Raw genomic sequence first — 22,099 nt, forward strand, 5'->3', positions numbered from 1 at the left:
CACGATTCTTGAGCTCAGAGTAGTTGGCTCAAACCACACATTGGGCATGGGGCCTACTTAAAAAAAAAAAAAAGCTCTTGGAGCCGTACTCAGCACAGAGGGAGTGCCATATGAGTATTTGCTGCCACACTGTTTTAAAATTTATTTAACAAATACTTGTGAAGTGGTTGTGAAATGGCAGGCACATTTCTAAGTCTCCACAAATATCAACCCTCTTAATCCCCGTAACAACCCTTTTGGGACAGGTAACAGCATATGTAGAGGGTTAACTCCAATGTCACAAAATGGGGCACATGAAGGTTTAAATTCCAATAGGTGCTTGCAGACATCACATACCCCTCCCTAGGACATAACTGGATTTCCACATATCAGGGGGATTCCTATTGCCTCCCAAAGAAGTGATGAAGGCTTGTGAATGGGAAGAGAGTTTCAAGATCCTCGTTCTCTCCTTAGGCTCGAAGGTTGGGGGTGGAGGCTGTGTGTGACTGAGAGTGAGGGTGAACAGAAGGCAGGAGAAACTGCTAGAAACAGCTTCCTCGGAGTCTACCCTGGGGTTCAGCAAATACAGGTCTAGAAGTAACACACCGTTTGGCACCACGGAAAGCTTCTGAGCGGGCAGAGGGAGGCTTCCAAGTCTTTGGGCCCCGCCCTTCCTAAAGGCCCCGCCCAGAGTCCAGAGCTATGATTACACACTGATTCCCCCCCAAGAGACGCAGGATGGCCTGGTGGGGAAAAGGATTTTATTGGGACGTTAGTGGGGATCACATGGGAGGGTGAATTCTAGGGAACAACAGACACTGGGACCAAGCTGGTGGTCACCTTAAGGAACAATAAATTAACTTACAAAATAAATTAAAGTGAGGAGGTCCCAAGCAGGGAGGCAGCTGGGAATACCTGGGGATTTCTTGGGGATGGAATTTGGAATTGGAAAGGGGAAATAAGAATTTCCAGTCCCCTCACAAAGAGTGTGAAATGAACAATTTTGAGACCCCTCCCCCAGGCTGGGAGTTGGGGTTCTGGGGCTCCAGGAAGAGGGAAGCTCTGGGCTCAGCCAAAGGGGTGAAGGGGGCTGGTTCAGGGTCGTTCCTCCAGGAAGCGGTAGGTGGGGTTCTCATAGCCATGACGCTGCAGTTCACGCAGCTGCTGCTCCTCCAGGGTCAGCATAGGGTCCACCTGCATTTGGGGCGGGGAGGAACAGAGGGGCATAGAGACTTGACCGCAGATCTCACAGCGCCCCTGTGCCCAGGCTCTGGAACTCCTTCCCCATATACCATGTGTTTGTGCCTCTCACCTCCACCACTCCATGGCTGATAGCCCCATAGGGCTTCTTCCTGCGCAAGAGCAGGAGGGAGAGGACGATCAGGGAGCCCCCACCTGCTCCCATGATCAGCAGACCGGACACGGCCTCTCGGGACACACCTGTCCCAGCTGGTGCCTGCATGGAGAGGACATGGGGCAGGGGCCATCTGTGAGGCTCACCAGGGCCCTGTGTGGCTTTGGGAGTCACAGCCTAGCCACTGCCTTCTGACCTCTCCCCCTAGGTACCCAGAATAGTCCTCCTCTTACCAGCTCATCTCTCTGAATCTCCGCTGAGTGGAAAGGAAAACCCCTTGGAACAGATACATTCACCTGGGGGAGCAGGAGGTGTCAGGGACTCAGGAGTCTGGGCACCAGCCTCCTCCTCCCCTGGGCCCCAGTAGGGCATCCCCAGCCTTCTTCTTCCTTAGGACCCCAAAGTCCTTGTCCTCAATCCCTTATTCCCTCAGGCCAAAGGATCCAACCCCCTAACACCCTCCTCCTTCAGACCGAGGAGTCCAGGACCCCTCTCCCATCCACCCTCAACATCCCCAGGTCTCACTTACCTTTCGCTCATACTGCTCCAGGGGGGACATCTTCTCTTTCCCAGAGGATGCAGCGTCTTGTTCTGCGGACCCTAACCCCCAAGTCCTATCTCATTACTGAGAGTTGAGAATGGTGCTACCCCTGCCTGAGGAGGCGGTCAGAAGGGGCACCGGACTTTACCCCAGCAGGTCGGGAGTTCCCAATGTATGGACCCTTTTCCATTCGGGGCTCAGGGACTAGTGGGATTTGGTGGCTGGGGTCTATTCTGGGAGATACTCACCTTTCGGAAGGGCCACGGGGGTGTCTGCTGGCAGCCAGAAGAAGCAAGACAGGTGGAACAGTGAAGAAAGGAGGGCATCATGGAGGAAAAGGGTGGAGACACACCCTCCCAGCCAAGGCAGGAGGATCAAGGATCCTACAGAGGCTTCCACAACCTTAGACATCCGTTCCTATCCTCTCCCATTCACTGTGGTGGCTAAGATACCCCCAGAATTTAAGGGATTAGGATTGAGGTTGGGTGCCTGTCCCCCAAAGTCTAGGGTTATCTACATTTGGGTGAACTCACCATCCTTGGAATCCAGAGGCTGCAGCCCACCCTTGTCCTCACTGCTGCCCCCTGGGGCGGGGGCTTCCAATTCATTGGGACCCAGGTGCTCAGAGTGGAGAAGTTCCTCTGAGGGGAACATGCAGAAAGGGGGTCGACATCACGACCCCCATAGGGATGCCACAAAACAAAACGAGGTGAATAAACGGCAACCTAATACTAGAGTGATTGGGGGTAGCTGTAAGTATGATCTGGGGAAATTGGGGAGCTAGATGAAGGCACCCCTGGCAGGGAGGATGGAGGTTGAAGTTTCAAGAGAATGGCCTCTTTTTAAAAAATGTTTATTTATGTATTTTGAGAGAGAGAGAGAAAGAGCATGAGTGGGGGAGGCATAGAGAGAGAGAGAAGGAGAGAGAGTGAGAATCCTAGCAGGCTCCACACTGTCAGTGCAGGGCCTGATGCAGGGCTTGATCCCAGGAACTGTGAGATCGTGACCTGAGCTGAAATCAAGGTCAGACACTTAACTGACTGAGTCACCCAGGCACCCCAAGACTGGCCTCTTTAAAGAGCAGGGACAGGTGTGGGACATCCAGTAGGAAGTCACAATAGATCTGGGGGCTTTGGGAGATCACACTTTTTGGTCCTCACGCTCTCATGTAGGCCTCCTCCCTTTGAATCTGGACTGAGTTTGTCACTTGCTTTAATCAACAGAAGGTGGGCCCCTGCCTTAAGAAGACTTGGCAGCTTTCACTTTTATGCTTTGGGGAGCGTGAACCACTGTGTAGGAAGTCCAGGTATCCTGCTGAGAGACCATGCAGAGGGGCTCCATGGATAAGAGACCCTGAGCTGACATGGAGAGGAAGAGAGGCCTGTTGGTGCCAGAGTCCCATCCCTTAACTGATCTGCTAGCCAAGGGTAGCCACACACCGACCAGATGGCAGAATCAGGAGCAAAGAAAATAGTTGTCTTTAAAGCCACTATGTTCTGGAGTTTGTTACATAGGAATAAATAACTGAAACGGTGGAGGGGGGAAGAAAAGTTTGGGGGTCAATATCTGCCTTCACAGATCAGGAATGGGAACCAGGGGTCACAGGCACTCACGGATCTGGGGCCGCAACTCCTGAGCCAGGCGGGGGTTCTGGTCCAGCAACCCCAGGCTCTGATTCATCCTTTCCTCAATTACTTGAAGGTGGGTCTGCACCTGTGGGGAGGTGAGGATGAACGATGAACTGGGCAGTAGGCAGTTCTCTAGCCTACTGCCTAGAGATGGGGAAACTGAGGCAGAGTGCAGAAGGAAGGTCAATAGGGTCCAAGGAAAAATAGCATACACAATGGACAGGAAGTAGGGCCAGAGGAGGCCAGAGGAGGAAGGAAACTGGAGGCGAAGCAGAATAAAAAGAAAAGGAAAAGGTGTATAGGAGACAGGAAGTGAAAGGCTTGGAAAAGGAAGTAAGGCAAAAAGAAAAGGAGGAGTCACTAGGAAAAATGCACAAGAGACAATGTACGTATAAGATACCAGGGATATGGCATAGAAGATAGGAAGTGGAGGAAGTGGGTAGGAGGAGCAGAAAGTAGGGTCTGAGGAATAGAAAGTAAGGTTTCAGGGATTATAGAGAAGGAAATGGGATTAGACAGTCATATACAAATGACGTCTTTCTTTTCTTCTTTTTTGTTTAAATTTTTAAAAATTTTTTTATGTTTATATTTTGAGAGAGAGACAGAGACAGAGACAGAGCACAAGTTGGGGGAGGGCAGAGAGAGAGGGAAACACAGAATCTGAAGCAGGCTCCAGGCTCTGAGCTGTCAGCACAGAGTCCAACATGGCGCTCAAATTCACGAGCTGTGAGATCATGACCTGAGCCGAAGTCACTCAGCTGACTGAGCACCCAAGGCGCCCCCTGTTTAATGTTTTTTATTTATTTATTTTTGAGAGACCATAAGCAGGGGAGGGGCAGAGAGAGAGAGAGAGAGAGAGAGAGAGAGAGAGAGAATCTGAAGAAGGCTCCAGGCTCTGAGCTGTCAGCACAGAGCCTGACGCAGGGCTCGAACTCACGAACCGTGAGATCATGATCTGAGCTGAAGTCGGATGCTTAACCAACTGAGCCACCCAGGAGCCCCAGAAATGATGTCTTTCAAGGGCAAGACATGGAGTTCAAGAGCACAGAATGGAGTATTCATGGACAGGAAGAGAACATCGAAGAACTAGGAATTGGGATCTGAGGGCACAGGATAGGGGTTGCATGGAAAATAAGTAGTGTTTGGGAGGAAGGAGAGTTGAGGGACAGGAACAGGGTTCAAGGCGTTGGAGGAAAATTCTGGGAAAGGAAGTAGGAATCAAAGGGACAAGAAGGGGGTCAAAGGCAAGGAGCTAGGGTGGGGGTAAAGGGCAACATTCCAGGGTCAGGAAGTAGGGATCCAAGGGGCTGGAAAGGGTCCCAAGACTGGGGAGAGGCGTGGGGGCAAGCTTGCCAGGGATAGGTAGAGGTCCAAGGGACAGAAAGAGGGTCTGAGGGGTGGGGCCCTGGAGACTGGGGTCTGAGGGACAACAGGGTATTTGGGAGGCAGGAGCATCTGAGCACCTGGAAGCGCATCTGCTGGGCCTTCTCAGGATCCACGGCAGCCACGTGCTGGTAGTGCCTCAGCGTGTGCCTTCGTTCCTTCTGCTCTGCACGCAGGTAACGCCGCAGGGCCAGCAGGACGCGCTCTGCCTGTGGAAGGGACAAAGGCTGCCTAGGCCTGCCCCAGACCTTTTCACCCACCGCCCCTGCCCCCACGGCTCCCACACCTGAGGCGGATCTCCCTGCAGTGCTGCCAGGAAACCTTCCAAGGCTGCCCGGCGCTGGTCGTTGATAAGGGCGATGACTCGGGTGGCGTGGGTCTCCACCAGGCGCTGTCGCTCACCAGACACCTGCTCCTCCAGGGTCTGCAGAATAGACTGGAAGTGCTGGCAAGGGGGTGAGCACAGGGCCAGGAGAGGTGAAGATAGGTGAAAATCCAGGTCAACACTCTGGAAAGGCAGTCTGTAGGGCCATGTGGCGGAGGGTGGTGCGGTGGGTCTAGGCACGAGTAGAATTGACTCCAGGGTGGGACCAGATCACAGGATGTGGACTGGAAGGAGTGGGGATACAGGGCCAGGCAGAGTGCAGGTAGGACCAGGCCAATTGGGAGCTGATCTGAGGATGTAAACTCTACCGGGTGGGAACAATCTAGGAACTGAGGCAGCTCATGTTCTGGTGAAATATTTTCCAAGTATTATAGGAAAGGTAAGGCTGTAGGCCTGGGCGGGGCCTACTGGAGATGGCTGTGCCTAAATAGGACCTAGAGGGGTGGAGCAAAGATCAGGAATGGGGCTAACCTAAGGGGAGGGGGTGGGGCCTCTAGAGGTGATCAGTGAATCATGAGGCTGGGCCTACTGAGGAGGGACTGAGAGTGAAAGTGAGATTAGAGGGGTGGGACCAGAGTCAGGGGATGGGCCTAATAGGAAGGTGAATGAATCAAGGATGCTGAGAAGGACCAAGGATGCATCTTGCTGGGACTCAGTTTGGGAGATGACCACAGAGCCTGCCCTGAGAGGTAAGGATCAAGTGAGGATCAAGGCAAAACAAGGCCAGTCTGAAGAGGAGAGAAATGCCAGGTCAGACATAGGCCAAGAGGAGTGGAGCCAAATGGAGGGAGGGGGCCAGGAGAGACCAATATAAGTAGGAAGGGGTGGGACAGGATGAGCCAAGACCAGGCCTGGACCCAACTGAGACCAGGTGTGTCCTAGGTATCGGACAGGCAAAAGTAGGACCCGCCAGAGGGTGTCCTACCTCGTTCAGGGCCTGTCTGTCAGCTTTCGGCAGGTTCTTGGACTGGTTGTCTGCCATGGCCCATTCACGCATCACCTAGGGGCAAGAGGAACTTCAGGATCCTCGAATCTACCCTGCTCCACCCAGTGAGTCCCCCAATCCCTCTTCAAGACTTTGGAGGCTCCAGATCCTATAAGTCCTACTTGCTCTTGACTTCACAAGAGGTAAGGCTCCGAAGGAATGTAAGTGGAAGAATGCAGTTCACCAGGGTTTCCATAGAATCTGCTGGCATCTCAGTGGGATTCTAGGTGGGTCAGGGATCCCTGGTCATCCCAGAGGTGGTGTTGAGGATTAGGGGTTGGATGGGGGCTTGGGGAGTCTTTGGAGGTAGTCTCAATGTGCCTCTGAGGAAATTCCTGGTATTCAGGGAGTTCCGTGTTGTGGGAAATCCTGAGGCCCCAGTATCATCACCTCATTAATCTGGCGCATCCTACGTTCCTCCAGGTCCATCTTGGCTCTCAGGAATCCCTCATGCTCGCTGATTTCTCCAGGCATGCCAAAGTACACGTCCACACCATCTGTGGGCCTTGCGGTGGTGGTCACTGCAAGGCCAGGAACCGGGGAATCAGTCTGAAGCCCATCTTCAGGTTACCCTCCCTTCTTGGAGAACTACATTTCCTAGAGCACACTGGAGACCACCATGTGTCTACTTAACCATAGGTGGTGCAGGGCATCATGAGAGATATAGTTCTGAACTGGGCATGTTCTTGCAAAGCTTAGAAATCTACACCATCCTTCAAGCTTTCCCAAAATAATCCTTAGGAACTACCAGATGGCTCCTCCACTTTCAGGTACCCCCAAGCCACCCTCACCCTTTGCATTCTGCACAGGACAGCCCTTCCACCTCTTCTTTACCCAGTGTTACTCCCATCCCTTCCATTCCCCCCAGTTGGGTCTCTCCCCAACAGGTCCCTCCCAAAGATGCCTCTACACAAAGGCTCCCTCAAATCATCCTCCCTCCAGGATAGAGGGAACTAAGAGTTCAGAGACAGTCTCACCTTTGCTGAACCCTGCAGGGCTATGGGAGCTTGAGGGTGGGACTCTTTCCTCCTCTTCTTCCTCTTCAGCCTGTGGGGGCTCCACGAAGTAATCGTCTACTGGCTGTAGGAAGGATTCCTCTTCTTCCTCGTCCTCACCCCCCTCTACTCTGCCCCCTAGGGGCCAGGACCGGGTGGAGGGGTCACTGAGGGAACAGAAGACTTGAGGCAGTGAGAATACGACCCAGGCCCCCAGGCTTCCATTTCCTGCTTCAGGAGCCTTGGGATGGGCGTGGAGGGTTCCTTCCCACTCACCCAACTGCTGTCCCAGATGGATCAGGGGTGACTGGAGGGGGGCAGCACACATACTCCACACCTCGGAACCGATCCGTGCCACAGGGCAAAAGCATGCCCGAGCCATGCAGGATGAGGCCCTGGGAACGGCAGGCCTGCGGGAAGAGTAGGCCCAGATGCCAGGATTGTGGGCTAGGAGAGGGTAGAGAGGGAGCCTGGATGCCTGGGTCTTGGGGGCTGATGGGACTGGGGGCCTGGATTCCTGATTCTGTCCCAGTGGGAAGAGGGGGCTGAGGCCCAGAGTCAGGTTTGGGGAGGGGGGGGGGGTGGGTTGTTAGGGGACTGGATTCCTGGGTTGGGGACTGAGAATGGATGGGCCAGGGTCCTGACCTCCTGTGCCTCCTGATGCCTCCGAGTTGAACTCTCACACTGGTCCATGCGCTCCTGATGCAAGAACCGGCAGCCTTCAGGCACCAGCAGGGCCTCGCTCACGAATTCACCTGCTGGAGAGTGGGGGCACCAGAGTGAGACCCTCCCACAGACACTAGCTCTACCCTCTTCAGAATCCAGACATTTTATCCTCAGAGGTTTCTCTGCCCCACTCTGGACCCAGGCATGCGTCCAGCTTCCTAATATGAGCCTGAGACCGGGGCTCAGAATCTCACCCCAGGGAAACCCCCACTTCTGTTCCCTGCCCCCAGCCTGGGACTCACGCAGGCATTGGAAAGGCACAACCTGGTGGTGGGGGTGAGCACAGCGGCCACCTCGAGAGCCCCCACACCAGCGCTCCATGGGGATGGCCTGTGTCGCCTGTTCCACACGTGCAATCTGCAGCTCCGGGTACATCTGGGGGCAGCGGGTGAGAGTGATCAGCCCACAGCCTCGCCCCCTGCCAGCTGTGCTTCTCCACTGGCCATGTCCCTTTACAAGGCTCTAGTGATCTCCCTAGGTTCTGCTTCTCCGTAGACTCGGTAGCTAAGCCAGCCAGCTCCTTGGCCACGCCCCCAGTAGCTCTCCCTCAGAAGCCCCGCCATCTGCCCAGAAACTCAATCCCCGTAAACCTGCCTCTCTTCTGGTCACCTCTGTCCCCTCCTCCAATAGGTTCCGCCCTCCTTTTAGGCCTCACCGTTTTCTCTGTTTGGCCCCTCAGTAAGCATCCCTTCTCTTTGTATTAGAACTGGCTTTTCCTAGCTACACCTCCCAGCTTTCCACTCTCGCATTGGGCTCCACTCTCTTGCAGGTCCAAAAGGTCTTTTTTCTTAGCCCCGCCTCTCCTTTGACCACGCCCACCTGTGCCCCTACTCCTTAAGGTACCTACCACAGATTGCTAAACTGTCTCTTCACTGGATACAGTTCTTAGCTGACCCTCTTTGCACAGTTCTCCTTTCCTGCCCTAGTTTCTCAAAAACAGGTCCTGCCCTATCCTAAATTCGCCTCTTTCTCAGCCACGCCCCCTAGCTTCCCCTGACTACTTAGATCTCTCATTCTCCCTGGACCATGCCTTTTGCACGACTAGCTTCTTTCTTTTGGGCTATCCGGACAGTCTCGGAACCGTTTTCCTGCGGACCACGCCCCTCCCAGCAGGTCCCGCCCACCTGTCTGCAGTATTCCAGCACCCGTTGCGGATCGCGGAGACAGCGTCGTGAGCGCTGTTGGTCTGGTTCCCAGCGGCCGGTGCGCAGGTCCCGGTGAAGAGTTAGGTGCCCACATAGTCCAGCCACCTGGGCCGACCCTGGAGCCTGAGGGTCGGGTCAGAGGGGTCAGAGAGGGCCCAGGGACGCTGGCACGTGTGTCCCCCAGACCTTTGCTCCTTAGGACCCGGAGGTTCAGAACCCCAGCACCAGCCCCTCCACCAAGTGCCGCGCACTCGCCTCCTAAGAGGTACTGTTCCCCGGGAAACAGCTCCCACTGGGCGGGGGCGCCACAGCTCTCCCGTTGCTATGGCGACCCAGGTCCCCCGAGAGGCTCGCGGCCTTGTTGCCGCGGAGACAGGCTCCGCCCCCACCCCGGCGCAGCCGCACTGGAGCCCGAAGGGGTTAAAACTGAATCGCGGGGGAGGAGGCCAGAACCCAGGCGTTCTGGCCCCTCCTCCCACCATCCCTAGCTCAGGGTCCTATTCTCCGGTGCAAAGACGACAAGGCCTGGCTTCAGGGCCCTGCAGGCCTGGACACCAGGTCCTTTGAGGGATGGAAAGCTACATCCTGGGTCGGGGGTCGGTGTCTGAAGACCTAGACTCTTCGGTTCTGGGAGGCTGAGGGGGCCCTCAAATATGTCCAGAGGATGCAAGGGGCCAAGATTCTTGGATCCAGGTGTCTTACTGTCTGGTGGGTCCTGTCTGGTTGGGGCTGACTCACCTAGGTCGAGAGGGTCTGAGGGGGCTGGGCTTTTGGGACCACGGCTCTGGAAAAGCCAGTTCCTAAGCTAGCGGCGGGAGGCAGCTGGGAGGACAGAAGATGGGGGAACTGGGACCTGAACCCCTGGGTTCATGAATGCCTAGTGCCATTAGGGACGTATGGGGGCCTACCACTTGGCCGGAAAGACTGCGCTTTCTGCCCTGGACGCGTCCGCGTCCGGGCCCAAGGCCCGGTCCCGCCCCTTCCCCCATCCCCCAGGACCCGGCCGGGCCTCACCTCGGCCGCGCCGGGGCTCCCACCGGCCAGGCTCCCGACGGCGAGCTGCGCGCGCAGAAGCAGCAGCAATAGTGGCAGCAACAGCGGCAGCGGCGGCGGGCCCGGGTGGCGGCCCAGACCGCGAGCGGCAGGGCTAGTGGGCCCCATGTCCCGGCCCTCGCGCCCTCACGTCCCCTGCACTCCGGCCCGGCCCGGCCCGGCCCCAGCGGTGACAGGAGCTCCCAGCGCCACCGCCGCCGCCGCCGCCTCCTCCCGCCGCCCCCGGGCTGCGCCGGCGCCGCCAGCCCCGCCCCACGCCGGCCCCGCCTTCCTAGCCAGGACAAAAGCGTGGCAGCTCTGCGCAGACTGGAGCAGCTCGGGAACCCCGGGTGGGAGCCGGCGCCAGGCCCCCGCCTCCTAGAGATTCCAGGAGTCCCACCCCATGCAAGGGCCTAGCCGGCAGTCTGGGTCATAGGCTCCGCCGTTTTGAGCCCTTTCTCAGGACCCTCACCCCCAGCTTTCTCTTCCCTCGGACCCAGACACTCAAAATCAGCCTCTTTCTCTTCCAGGCATGCCAACATTGAAGACCTCCACCGTCCCCCGATAGATTTGTCTCTTGAGGTCCCAGGAATACAGGCTCTGAAATTTCCCTAATCAAGGATGCAGCAGTTGAGATCCAGTCCCCTTCTTCCTCAGATCCAGGAATCTGGACTGCAGGCTCTTTCTTTTTCAGGACCAGAGAACAAGCCCCCACCCTTTCTCCCTAGGACCTGGGCTCTTGGCCTTCTGCTCTGCTTTCCAAGGATCCCAGGTGTCTGGACCTTTAATTCCTAGCTCAAGGATGCATAAAACCAAAGCCCGTAGGTCCTTTCTTTAAGGATGACCTGAGTCAGGTACCCAGCACCTCAGGACAAGGGCCTCAACCCTATCCTTGCTTTAAGGACCATGGCATTTCTATTTTCTCACCCCTAGCCTCTCCCACCCTGCCTACTCTTCAGGGCTCACTGCTTTGTCTCCTTAAATAACTGTAGAATTCTGTTTTCCGCAAGCCAACTGGGGCAACACTATCATGTATGTGCATCTGTGCATGTGTGTTTGTGTAGATGTATGTTAAAAGAGCCCGGAGTGCTAAATGGGTAGCAAAAGGCTGGGAGGTGGCTCAAGGTTTTGTTCCTACAGCCACTTCATTGCCTAGGGTAGAGAATAGGGTAGAGGAAGGGTCTTAGGGCTGATTTAATGGACCCCTTCCTTGATGGAGGGTAATAATGCCAGGAGGATCTCCAAGACGCATTCACTCATTGACTTTTTTTTTTTTTTTATTATTAAACATAAATATTCTCATTCCAAGATTCCACCCCACCCACCCCACACTACTCTCCTCTCCCCATGATGGTTCTCACCCTATCCTCATTCCTTGGATTCAGTTCATCCAGGGCCCTTAAGGAGGTTGAAAGGAATCGAGATGGTGGCCATGTGGGGTTCCCAGAGAGTAATTAGCCATCTTGGCTGCACTTGAATTGGCCAAGCAAAGGGTCCCTCAGGGAGAACCAGGACAGGGCCTGGTCTGGCCTCCATCTTAACCTACGTTGCCTTTTTCTCAGTATAGGTGGTCATCTTGAAATCTCTTCTTTCCACACCTAGAAACAATTTCCATCCCTGCCTTCCATCCCATCACCCCCTGCCCCCGTCCGTCTACAAAGAGCCCATCTGCCATCTTGAATCTCTTTTACACAGGGGAATAGTCGGTCATAGTGGCCATCTTGCTCCCACTTGGGGACCTCAGTCCCCTTTGACTGAGCTGACTGTACACCAGTAATCCAGAGAACTGTAATGATCTTTCTCTCCCATCAGTGTTCAATTTTGGAGGAGTAAGGTCACCATCTTGTTCTGGTTCCTCAGAAATCAGGACAATCCATTACGGCAAGTTGAAGATCCCAGGACTCTTCACTTGGAGAGGTGTCACACATGAGTTTGGAGACGTGGGTGGCTGGGTGTGGGGAAGGCAGCGTATGGGAAGGGTGGAGTCCTGGGGGTCAGATCTGGGGGTCCAACGGATGTAGGTTTGATGTAGCTGGTAAAAGCTCGAGGATGGGGTGTGGTGAGATAACCTGCCCGAGCTCTATACAGTCTGCAGGGTGGGACCATGCCTAGGTGTGGGTTGAAGTCATAGAAGGTAGGGGTCCCTGGAGGTCCAAGGGGGGAGGGGGGCGGCAAGAAGAGGCCGCCTCCAGGGCCTTCACCAAGGCTCAGGCTCACACTGACTCCTCGGACCTTGTAGTAACCATTGGTTGGGTCCTGAGGGACAAATGGGATTTGTTAATGTATGTGAGGATATAAGATGGGGTGAGGGTCACTAATGGAGAGGCACACTTAGAGCCAGACCTAGAGAGAGACAAAAAGACAGAAGCAAGAGCAAACAGAGACCCAGAGTCAGAGAGATAGATGTACAGACTGATAGGAAGACAAATCGGGACAGGAAAACAGAGACAAGAGATAAAAGGACAGACGGAAATGGGCAGAGAAAGGCAGCAACAGAGGAGTATAGGCTTGCTGAGGGCTGGTGGTTTGGAAGGAGATGCAGTGGGAACAGAGGGGTTGAGACCAAGACATTCATTCATTCATCTGCCCACCGGCCCCAAGGCTTTGTTTCTGTGTCATGTCTTATGCTGCTGCTGGACATGTCTCTCAAGGGGAGAGACTGGGCCCTGCCTACATGGAGATCCCAGGCCAAAGAGGAAATGGCAAATCACCAGAGTCCAGGGGGGTCAGGGTAGTGATGAGGGAAATACAGGCAGAGTGAGAAGGCTTGATGGGGAAGCACAAACAGGATTTCAGGGCTGGGATGGGAATCCAGGAAAGAGTGGTCCTAGTTGTGGCAGGTGGAACACAGACAGAATGATCAGGGCTGTGAGTAGGGAAGCACGGACTTTCTAGAACAAGAAATGTGTGAGCTGAGACCAGAGGAATGAAGGGCAGAATTAGGTAGTATGGGAAGGAAAGTGGTGTTTCAGGCCAATAGAATAGCATGTGCTAGGTACAGAGGGGACAGAGAAGGGCTCTGGGCTAGGGACTGAGGTCAGTGGAGGCCAAGAGAGGGGACTTCAAAGGAAGGGCCTGTTTGGGGAGAAGTGAGGCCAGTGCGGGAGCTGGTAGGTAGGAAGGGGCCTGGCAGAGGCATCCAGGAGACCTGAGGCAGGACTGTGATGGGAAAGCACAGGCAGAGTGAGCCCTGATGTGGGGCTCCAAGAGGGAGGCCAAGGCTGGGACACATTTGTGGGCATTATCAGCAGCTGTGCAAACAGGACCTGGAGGTGGGTGAAGTGGCCCAGGAGGCAGGAGGAAAGTGTGGAGGGGGCTGGGTCCTAGCTCTGGGGGCAAGAGAGTGAAAAAGGAGGGGACCAAGCAGGGAGAGAGCTGGAGACTCAGTGAAAGGAAACCATCCCTTCCCAACACTTACCTTGGTCTCCAGAGCCCCTTCCTCATCCAGAACCAGGTCACTGTGATCTGTGTGCACGATGGGGCCCTGGGATAGGGTGCTTAGTGAGAGGGGGCACTCAGAGGATCCTCCTGGTCCAGTGCCAGACCCTGACAACCCTCAGTTGGACAGTGGAGGCCAGGCAGGAGGGACCAAGAGCACCTGGAGCTGGGGTCTAGACTCAAGACAACAAAGGGCCCTGGGGACGTATTTGGTCTAGGGGATAACTGGGTCAGGAGCATATTTGGACTTGGGGGACATGTTAGCCCGGGATTACTTATTAGGATGTGGACCGCCTTTGAGTTTGGGGGCTCAGTGGGGACTGGGAGAACAGTTGGGACTGGGTTACTAGTTGTTCTAGAGGCTGAGTCTTGTCTGGGGACCCTGCATCCTACCCGGTCCTCGCCACTGCCGGTCTCCTCCTCTTCAGGGCCTCTTGAACTGGAGCCATCACTGCTGCCTGGGATTCGTACCAGGTTCTTTTGCTTGGAGAAAGAGGCTGAGGCCAGGGACAGTGGGAGGCAGAGATAAGTGATGGGGCAGGGTCATGGTTTGCAGAGACCAATGAACAGGAAGAGAGAGGGCTGGGTTGGGTCAGGAGGCTGGGAACCAATGAGAACCTGCAAGGGGGAGGAGTGTGACCCTGAGGAGAAGGACTTAGGGCTTGAGGGAGGAACCAGGGTCTGAAGGTGAGTCTGAGGCCAGAGAGGTGAGACTGGGGCGGGTCTCAGCCAGGTCAGTGCGGGGAGGGGGCTGGGGGATGGTGCTGAGGTGGGGCTCAGTCACTGACCCTTGCCATGGCGCCAGCAGCAGAGGGCCACCCCAATGATGACCATAAGAAGAGTCACGGCTGCAGCAGCCACTGCAGCCACAATCCGCACTGTGGGCAGCAAGTCTACAGGAAGGAGAGGGGATGTTCTGAGGAGGGTAAGCATGAGACCCAGGAAGAACTGGGGAACAGGGACTCAGGACTTGCTTGCGTTGGCGTCTCTGGATTCAAAAAGTCCCCAAGTTTGGGGATACCCAAGTTTGTAGGTCCCTTAGCTTGAGGTCCCTTAGGCTTACAGGCTCATGAATTTGAGGTTCCACAAGTTTAAACTCCCTGGCTCTAGGGAGTCCTAGAGTTTGAAGGGTTTTTAACTTTACCATTCCCCATATTTGGCACTTCCTTTCTTTGGGGCACCTAAGTGTGAGGGGGGGGTCTCTCAGTTTAGAATTCCGTATTTGAAGGAATTTACTGTTTTGAGGGTCTCAGGGTTCAAGGGACTCATAGTTTTGAGGCTTTCAAGATTTGAGGGTGTCTGCATTTGGAGGTCTTTGATTTAGAGACTGTGGCGTGTGGGGGTTTGGGATCCTCAGATTTGGAGGCTTCAGGCCCAGGATCTCACCTCTACGCCCCAGGCTGACCCGGGCACCTCCCTCGCCCAACCGGTTCCTGGCACTGCAGTTGAAACCCCTGCTGAAGTCCGATTCCTGGGTCCCCGAAATGTGTAGCACAGAGATCAGGGCTGGGCCCTGGCCCCCGCGGCCCTCCGGGGCTGGGAATGTCTCCACCAGGAACCGACCCTGAGACCCCGCCGCCAGAAAGCCCTCATCCCAAGACCAGACCTGGGGGCACACACAAAAAGGAGGTCATTAAGAAGACTGGAGAAGGAAGGAAGGGCAGGCAAGGTGTCGAAAAGTTAGAGGTGGTCATAGCAGTTTTGGGGGTCTGGCTTGGGAGGACAGGGATAACAACTGGGCTGGTCATGAGAGCGGGGACATTCCCTTACCACAGCATCTGGGGCCGGAGATGCAAAGACTAGACATTGCAGGCGGGCGGGGCCCCTCAGGAAGGCGGGCGCAGAATGCAGGGCGGTCACAATTGGGGGAGCTGTTTTGGAGATTGTGGACCAGTCATATAGAGGCCCTGCCCTCAGAAACGTCAGTTCTCAATAAGGCGGGGCCAGGTCTCGGCACACTTCACGAAAGCCAATCAACCAGGCCACGCCCCTCAACAAACCCCGAATCCCTCAGAGGCTCGCCTTCGCGTGGTCTGGCTCCCAGCCCCAGGCCCCGCCGTCCAAAAAGCTCTCCCTCTCAAGGGCACGCCCACCCCCGTTTAGGGCTGGCCCCCTCTGTCCACTCTGTGTCCCGTCCCAGGCTCTGCCAGGTCTTCTAGGAAGCGCCACTTTCTCACCGTTCACAGTCAACCTAGCCTCCGCAGCGCCGCCCCCCAGGCCAGAGAGCCCCGGCTCAGCTCTGCACACGTAGTCGCCTGCATCCTCGGGCCCCACCGACGGAAGACGCAGCGTGGGCCCAGAGCCCAGCACCTGGGAGAGGGTAGGGGCATCAGGGGCAGGACCTTGAGAGGAAGTTCTGTCCACCGCCAGCCACGGCCACAGGCTTTAGATCGGGTCTCACCTGCGCGTCCCCGCTGCGGGTCCAAGTTACCCGTGGGAGCGGGTTCCCGCGCCAGGCACAGCTGAAGGAAGCGTCTCCCCCTACGTCTACAGACATGGGCTCCGGCCTTGCCTGCAGAATCGGCCCGACTGGAGGAGAGGAGAGGAGAGGAGGTGTCACATGGTCGGGGAAGGATGCAACTTCAGACCCAGGATCGGCTACTCAGAAACGACATCTTCCCGCCCCTGCTCCCCGTGGCGTTGACCCAGCACAGCCAATCCCTGCCTACATCCTTTTCCGTCCCACCTTCTCCCGCAGCCAGTCGCAGCCACGCCCCCCAACTGCCCCACTTTGGCCACACCCAGGGCCCCTCCCCCGCTCACACTGCACGTCCAGCGCTGTGCTGCGGTTGGCGCTACCCACTGCGTTGCTGACCTCGCAGGACACTGGCTCAATCAGGAATGAGGCGTCTGCCACAACCTCCAACATTGGTCCGCGGGCCCCGAGCACGGGGGAACCTCCCTTTGCCCACCTGCAGAGGCAGTGAGGCTGCTCATGTTGTCCCTGCTCCCCTGGCACTCCCGCGCACGTCCCAACCCTAGTCCTCCCTAAACCCTGCTCTGGGCTGAGGAGAGGCGACCTCACCTATAGCCTGTGACAGGAGGTTGGGCTGTTGCTTGGCACAGGAAAGTGACCTTCTCTCCCTCCAGCACACTCTGTGGTTCTGCAGACAGAGTCACCACTGGGGGATCTGTGGAGGTAGGTCAATGGTTAGCGGTGGGCAAGGACCTGGAACACCTCCATGGAGCATCTGAGTCCAGTGCCCAGCCTCTCCACCCCAGGAGTCTGGGTCCCCACTCTCCTCTTCCTTTTTTTTTTTTTTTTTTTTAATGTTTATTTTTGAGAGAGAGAGAGAGAGATCGCGCGCGCGAGCATGAGAGGGGGAGGGGCAGAGAGAGAGGGAGACACAGAATTTGAAGCAGGCTCCAGGCTCCGAGCTGTCAGCACAGAGCCCGACGTGGGGCTCGAACTCACAGACCATGAGATCATGACCTGAGCCGAAGTTGGAATTTCAACTGACTGAGCCACCCAGGCGCCCCTCTCCTCTTCCTTTTGAGCTAAGAAGTCCAAGACTCCAGGTCCCAATTTCCCCAGGGTCCCAGGTCCACAGCCTCCTCTTTCCTCAAACCTTGGAGTCCAGACCTCAGGCCTCTCTTTTCCCAAGGGCCTGCAGCCTGGAGGGTCAATTTTTAACTGCACTCACACTGCAGGCTTAGTGTGATAGCTGTATCCTTCCCTGAGGGCAGGGCCTGGCTCCGGGCCCGGCAGACCAAGGTGGCTCCGTCATCAGCGCTGGAAGGAGTCAAGGACAAGATGCTCTCCACCAACCTAGTGGTTCCTTCCTTCAGCAGGGTCTGGAGGTTATGAATAATAATAATGATTTCATCTTCTTGCTATATTGTGTTTACTATGTATCAGGCACTTCAAAGTACTTTATTTAATCCTCACGATTACCCTATGAAGTGAATATTATTGTCCCTATTGTACAGATAAGGAAACTTGAGGGACAGAGAGGTTAAGTTACCTGAACTCAAGATCAATCAACTAGCAAGTGATTTGATCAACTAGCAAGGATTTGAACCCGAGATGTCTGGCTCTGGAATCCTTACCCTTAATCACATACTAAGGGTCCTAACCCTTGAACTTCCTTCCTCCCATGCCCTTTTCTCCTCTGGATAAGCCTGTGGTCTGAGCAGACCCCAGATTTCCCTGAATGGGCAAGAGCTGCACAGGGATTTCGACCTGACCTGGTGGAAGGTGGTCCCATCCAGACGGATCCCATCTCGGAACCACAGCAGCTCAGGGATGGGGCGGGCATCCCCACGGCTCCGACAGGTCAGATTTGCAGGAACTCCAGCAACCAGAGACACAAAGGGGCCTCCCAGTACCTGGGGGGCTTCTGGGGGTACTGTGGGGTGGATTGGAGTCAGAGCTGGACCCTGGGCCCAGAGACCCCAATCTTCCCAGCTCTAACTAACCACCCCTCTGGGCTCCTCGGACTCTGACACTCAGCTAAGCACTGGCTGTCCCCCTGGGCTTCCCAGGTACAAGTGGATTGAGTCCTCACCCAGCACATGCAGTTGGGCTGGCCGAGAGCGGAGGCCTGCTTGTGTAGCCTGACATTCATATGATGCTTGATCCTCTAGCTCCACGGGCCTAATGTAAAGGTCGTGCTGGCCACTGGCTGCGTTCCCTGATATCCAGTACCGGGACCACCCTGAAGTTAAGGAAGAGGCAGTCACACCATGATTCTGAGTTCCTGGCCTCAGTCTCCTTTCCCAGGCACCCCACACCAGAAAGACACCAAAAAGTGGGTGCTGAGCCAGAGAGACTAACCCTCTCGCATCCAGAGTCATGGCAAACTTGGGGGTGAAAACGTCGGAAAAAAGAAAACAATTGCTATAAAAATCAGATTAGTACTATGTCTGGGGTGAGGAGAGGGCTATGGTAGGAGAGGGAATAAGAAAGGCTTCTGAGGAGCTGACAAGGGTCATGAGTAGTAGTTACAGGAGTGTCTACTTTATTTGGCAAATCTTCCTTTTGTGTTTTATATGCCTTCCTACATTTATGTAGTATTTTATAATACAAACAAAAATCTTCTACCCCCTAAAGAAGCTAAAACTTCAGTTCTCCCAGATGTTTATCTGAGCCCATCAATTTCCTAAATTTGAAAACATTAAAATAGAGACTTCAGATACGGCGCAAGCTCAGCACCCCCACCTGGAGCCAACCCCTCCTGAGTAGAGAGAACAGTCTCACCTGGTAGGTCCCTTTCACCCCCTAGAGCCAGCCCGTCCTTGGTCCACTGAACCAGCCCCCAGTATTCGCCCAGGGCACAGGGCAGCCGGGCCTCAGCCCCCAGCAGTGCTACCAGGTCATCCGGTTGTTGCAGGAAATGGGGCGACGGGCCTAGGAGAATTGGGGGAAGGGAGTAAGGTTGAGTTTAGGAACGATCTTAGCTCCCTCATTCGGGACCCAGGAGCCTAGGCTCCCGAAGTTCTCGTCCGGCAGATCTAGGAGTCTGAACCCCCAGTTCCATCCACCCCAGTAAAGAGGCAGCTGGCAAACAATCCTCCCCCCAAATTCATCCGTCCCTAGAGGTACCTGCATGCCCTCTGAGGCAGAAGAGGAGAACGAGGAGGGCGGAGACCAGCATCCCCGTCGTGTCCCCCCCAAGATTCCGCAGACTTGCTGCACGGGCTTTCCTGCTAACTTCTTCCTCAATAGCACACCTCTCACAACCCTGGTGGGAGCTCCCTTCGCGCCCGACTCTTCGCCCCAGGCTAGAGGCCACCCCGTTTCTGGCCTGGAGTTCCCGCAGTCTGCCCAGCTGCAGGCTCCAACACTCTGAAACACAGGCGGGTTCCGCGCCCTCTGTCTCTGAGAGACCGGGGAGGGCCCGATCCCACTCGCCCCGCCCCCTTGGAGACCCGCCCTTTCCCATTGAGGAACTCGCGCGGCAGAGACTTGGATGAATGGGGGCAACCAGGGCGGGGTTTCCCCGCGGGCGGGCGCCCCAGCCAAATTGGGGTCTGGGAGCCAGAACACCTGGGTCGAAGAAGGGCGTCCCGGCTGAGTTGGACACCTGCACCCAGCCAGGCTTGTGGGGGACATGGCGGGGGGAGAGAGTGGAAGAAACTTGCTCAGCCCAGGTCCTCGGAGGGACGGCGCTGAGTGGAAACGAAGCTATAAACGGGAGCCTCTGGGGCCTCGCTAGTTTCCGCGCCCTGGGGAGGCGGGGCCCGGGCCCCGCCTGGGCCTGAGGGTCAAGAAGAGGACACCGGGGTGCCTGGGGCAACCGGGACCCCCGAGAAGAGGAGGGGGTCCAGCTCTTCTCGCTTCAAAACCCCTCTTAAAAAGGGGTTGAACCACTTTTGCTGCAACCCATAGCACGTCCAAGGATCCAGGAATCCAGGCCCCCAGCATCCCCCCCCTTCCCGAGACCCCGCAGTCCCGGCTCAGCCCCTCGTCCCCGCTGTGGTTGCTGGGCGACGGCTGGGAGGCGGCGGTGCCCGAGCTGGGGCAGGCGGGGAGGCTGGGAACCGCGCAGCTTGTCCTGACGGCCGCCTGCCGCCCAGCTGGGGCGTTCCCACGCTTCTGGCCGGCCGGTGCGCTGCGCAGCTGGCCCGGCAGGTGGGCGGGACCCCAAGCCAATCGAGTGCGACCTGGAGGGGGCTGGGACCCTGGGTCTGACATTCCTGAGCCTGTAGTGACTGGGGGCCCACACTCAGGTTCTCTCTCGTTCCTGAGCTCAGATTCTGACGTCCTCACATGGCAGGCGTTTGGACTCTAGGATTCTAAGACTGGGCGAACAGACCTCTGTTGACTGACAAGTTAATGGCCTGAACTGCCAGTTTCTGAGGAGCTGGAGACTCAGCTAGGTCCCCTGCCTGCAGCATGGTGCAGTTGGGAGAGGATGATAGGGGGTCAGAAAATCTGGTCTTAAGTCTTAGAGTCAGTGGATTAACCACCAATCTCTCCCACCCCCACGCAGGCCCAGGAGGATTTGAAAATCACAGACGGTGAACATCTGCCCTAAGTCCTGTGTGTGCGTTGAGGGGGGAGGGTTGGAGGCCTCAACTCCTAGGACCTTGGGGAGAAGCTTCAGGACTCCTGAGTCTGAGAGACTTCTAGGTCTGGCGGCCTGAACTGGCTTCCTTCTGGGGACTCCAGTGACTGCATTTTGACATAGGATGAGCTTGGAGCCAGGACTCCTGAGTCTTGGGGAGGAAGTCAGGTAGTAAGGCTGTTTTTCCAGACACCTGACATCGCTTCCCCTTCCTAGCTCTCTTGGGCCACAGGCATGGAAAGATGGAGAGCCTGAGGTCCCAGGAGCATCCAGAGAAGGAAAACAGCCAAAGTGGAGGGTGGAAGGTTTGTGCTAATTAAAGGTCCCAGCAACGGACAGCTTTACACCCTGGCCCTGAGGGACACCATCTGGTGAGAGGGCCCTAAGACAGAACCTCCAGTTCTGCATCTAGTCTGTGCCCCGGGAGGCGTGGGGGGGGGGGGCAGTTGGGAGAGGGAATGTGGAGGAGGGCAAGGGGTCAGTAATGGGAGGGAAGCAGAACGACTAGAGCGAACATGAAGTATGGAGCTGTGGGGGCTCAGGCCAGATGCCTCATCTTGTTCCTGGAGGAAGACCAGAGGAGGGAGTCATGGTGATAGGAGTGGGGGGAGGAAACGGGCCGTTCCAATTCCTGCAGGAGATAAGCAGGCAGAAGAAGCTTATCCCATGTGAGTGTGTGTGTGTGCGCACACTGGGATGGGGAGGGCAGGCCAAGCAGCATATGGTTATAAAATTCAAAGATGTGAGAAACAGGAGGACTCAGAGATGGAGAAACAAATAAAAGAAAGAGGTATAATCAGATATTGACTGAGAACAAATATTTAGTGAGTTTCTGGTGCGTGTGAGAGACAGAACACTGGGGGGAGAGTGGGGGATAGAGATGAGAACAAAGAAAGACAGAAAAACAGAGACATGTAGAGGCATAAAGAGAGACAGTGATGGAGGTAAAGGTTGACTGAGGTGTAACCACCTTATGGAGAGGGAGGGAGGGAGGAAAGGAGGAGAGAGATGGGGGAGGAGGGGAAGGGGGAAGGAGGGGAAGGGGGAAGGAGGGGAAGGGGGAACCTGGGGAGAGACAGAGGGAAGCTTCATGAACTAAAACTCACACAGCCAAGGGCTCCCAAGCTGGGCTCGCTCCTATACCCACTCAGCGAGTGTAGTCTTGAGCTCCGCCTTTCACTTCCACCACTCTGACTGCCTTGCACACTTATACCTCAAGTACTCTTTTTTTTTTAATTTTTAAAAATGTTTTTATTTATTTTTGAGACAGAGAGAGACAGAGTATGAGCAGTAGAGGGGCGGAGAGGGAGACACAGAATCCGAAGCAGGCTCCAGGCTCCGAGCTGTCAGCACAGAGCCTGACACGGGGCTCCAACCCACAAACCGTGAGATCACGACCTGAGCCGAAGTCGGACGCTTAACCGACTGAGCCACCCAGGCGCCCCATGTACCTCACGTACTCTTGCGTATACCTTCACAGGGCACAATTCACTCTCAC

General features: G+C 55.9%; 2 protein-coding genes across 5 annotated transcripts; both read right to left on the bottom strand.

The window, feature by feature from the left end:
* Nucleotides 1–726: 726 nt before the first annotated feature.
* Nucleotides 727–10,409, bottom strand: APLP1 (amyloid beta precursor like protein 1). Of its 4 annotated transcripts, none has more exons than XM_019423022.2 (17): nucleotides 10,136–10,409; nucleotides 9,101–9,244; nucleotides 8,219–8,351; nucleotides 7,896–8,008; nucleotides 7,527–7,660; nucleotides 7,233–7,417; nucleotides 6,646–6,776; nucleotides 6,196–6,270; nucleotides 5,172–5,330; nucleotides 4,966–5,094; nucleotides 3,488–3,587; nucleotides 2,408–2,515; nucleotides 2,123–2,146; nucleotides 1,863–1,933; nucleotides 1,567–1,629; nucleotides 1,292–1,435; nucleotides 727–1,173 (listed from the first exon to the last, which is right to left on the bottom strand). In XM_019423022.2, exons 1-17 carry the CDS (start codon nucleotides 10,280–10,282, stop codon nucleotides 1,075–1,077), a joined length of 1,959 nt encoding a protein of 652 aa, XP_019278567.2. In that variant the 5' UTR covers nucleotides 10,283–10,409; the 3' UTR covers nucleotides 727–1,074. The 4 variants fall into 4 exon arrangements, with proteins under 4 accessions (XP_019278567.2, XP_019278566.2, XP_053762336.1 ...); XM_019423021.2 differs by having other exon boundaries at nucleotides 2,123–2,149; XM_053906361.1 differs by lacking the exon at nucleotides 1,567–1,629.
* Nucleotides 10,410–11,945: 1,536 nt separating this feature from the next.
* KIRREL2 (kirre like nephrin family adhesion molecule 2) lies at nucleotides 11,946–19,926 on the bottom strand. The gene is given in 16 exon segments (XM_019422964.2): nucleotides 11,946–12,409; nucleotides 13,572–13,637; nucleotides 13,985–14,088; nucleotides 14,380–14,484; nucleotides 14,978–15,197; nucleotides 15,362–15,462; nucleotides 15,769–15,901; nucleotides 15,993–16,120; nucleotides 16,355–16,503; nucleotides 16,617–16,722; nucleotides 17,236–17,386; nucleotides 17,780–17,940; nucleotides 18,100–18,249; nucleotides 18,792–18,941; nucleotides 19,137–19,598; nucleotides 19,601–19,926. Coding segments are annotated over 16 exon segments (2,568 nt in total). The 5' UTR covers nucleotides 19,647–19,926; the 3' UTR covers nucleotides 11,946–12,073.
* Between the last annotated feature and the right edge of the window lie 2,173 nt (nucleotides 19,927–22,099).

This window comes from Panthera pardus, unplaced genomic scaffold (assembly GCF_024362965.1).
Source record: "Panthera pardus isolate Hobbes unplaced genomic scaffold, ASM2436296v1 HiC_scaffold_18, whole genome shotgun sequence".
NCBI lineage: Eukaryota > Metazoa > Chordata > Mammalia > Carnivora > Felidae > Panthera > Panthera pardus.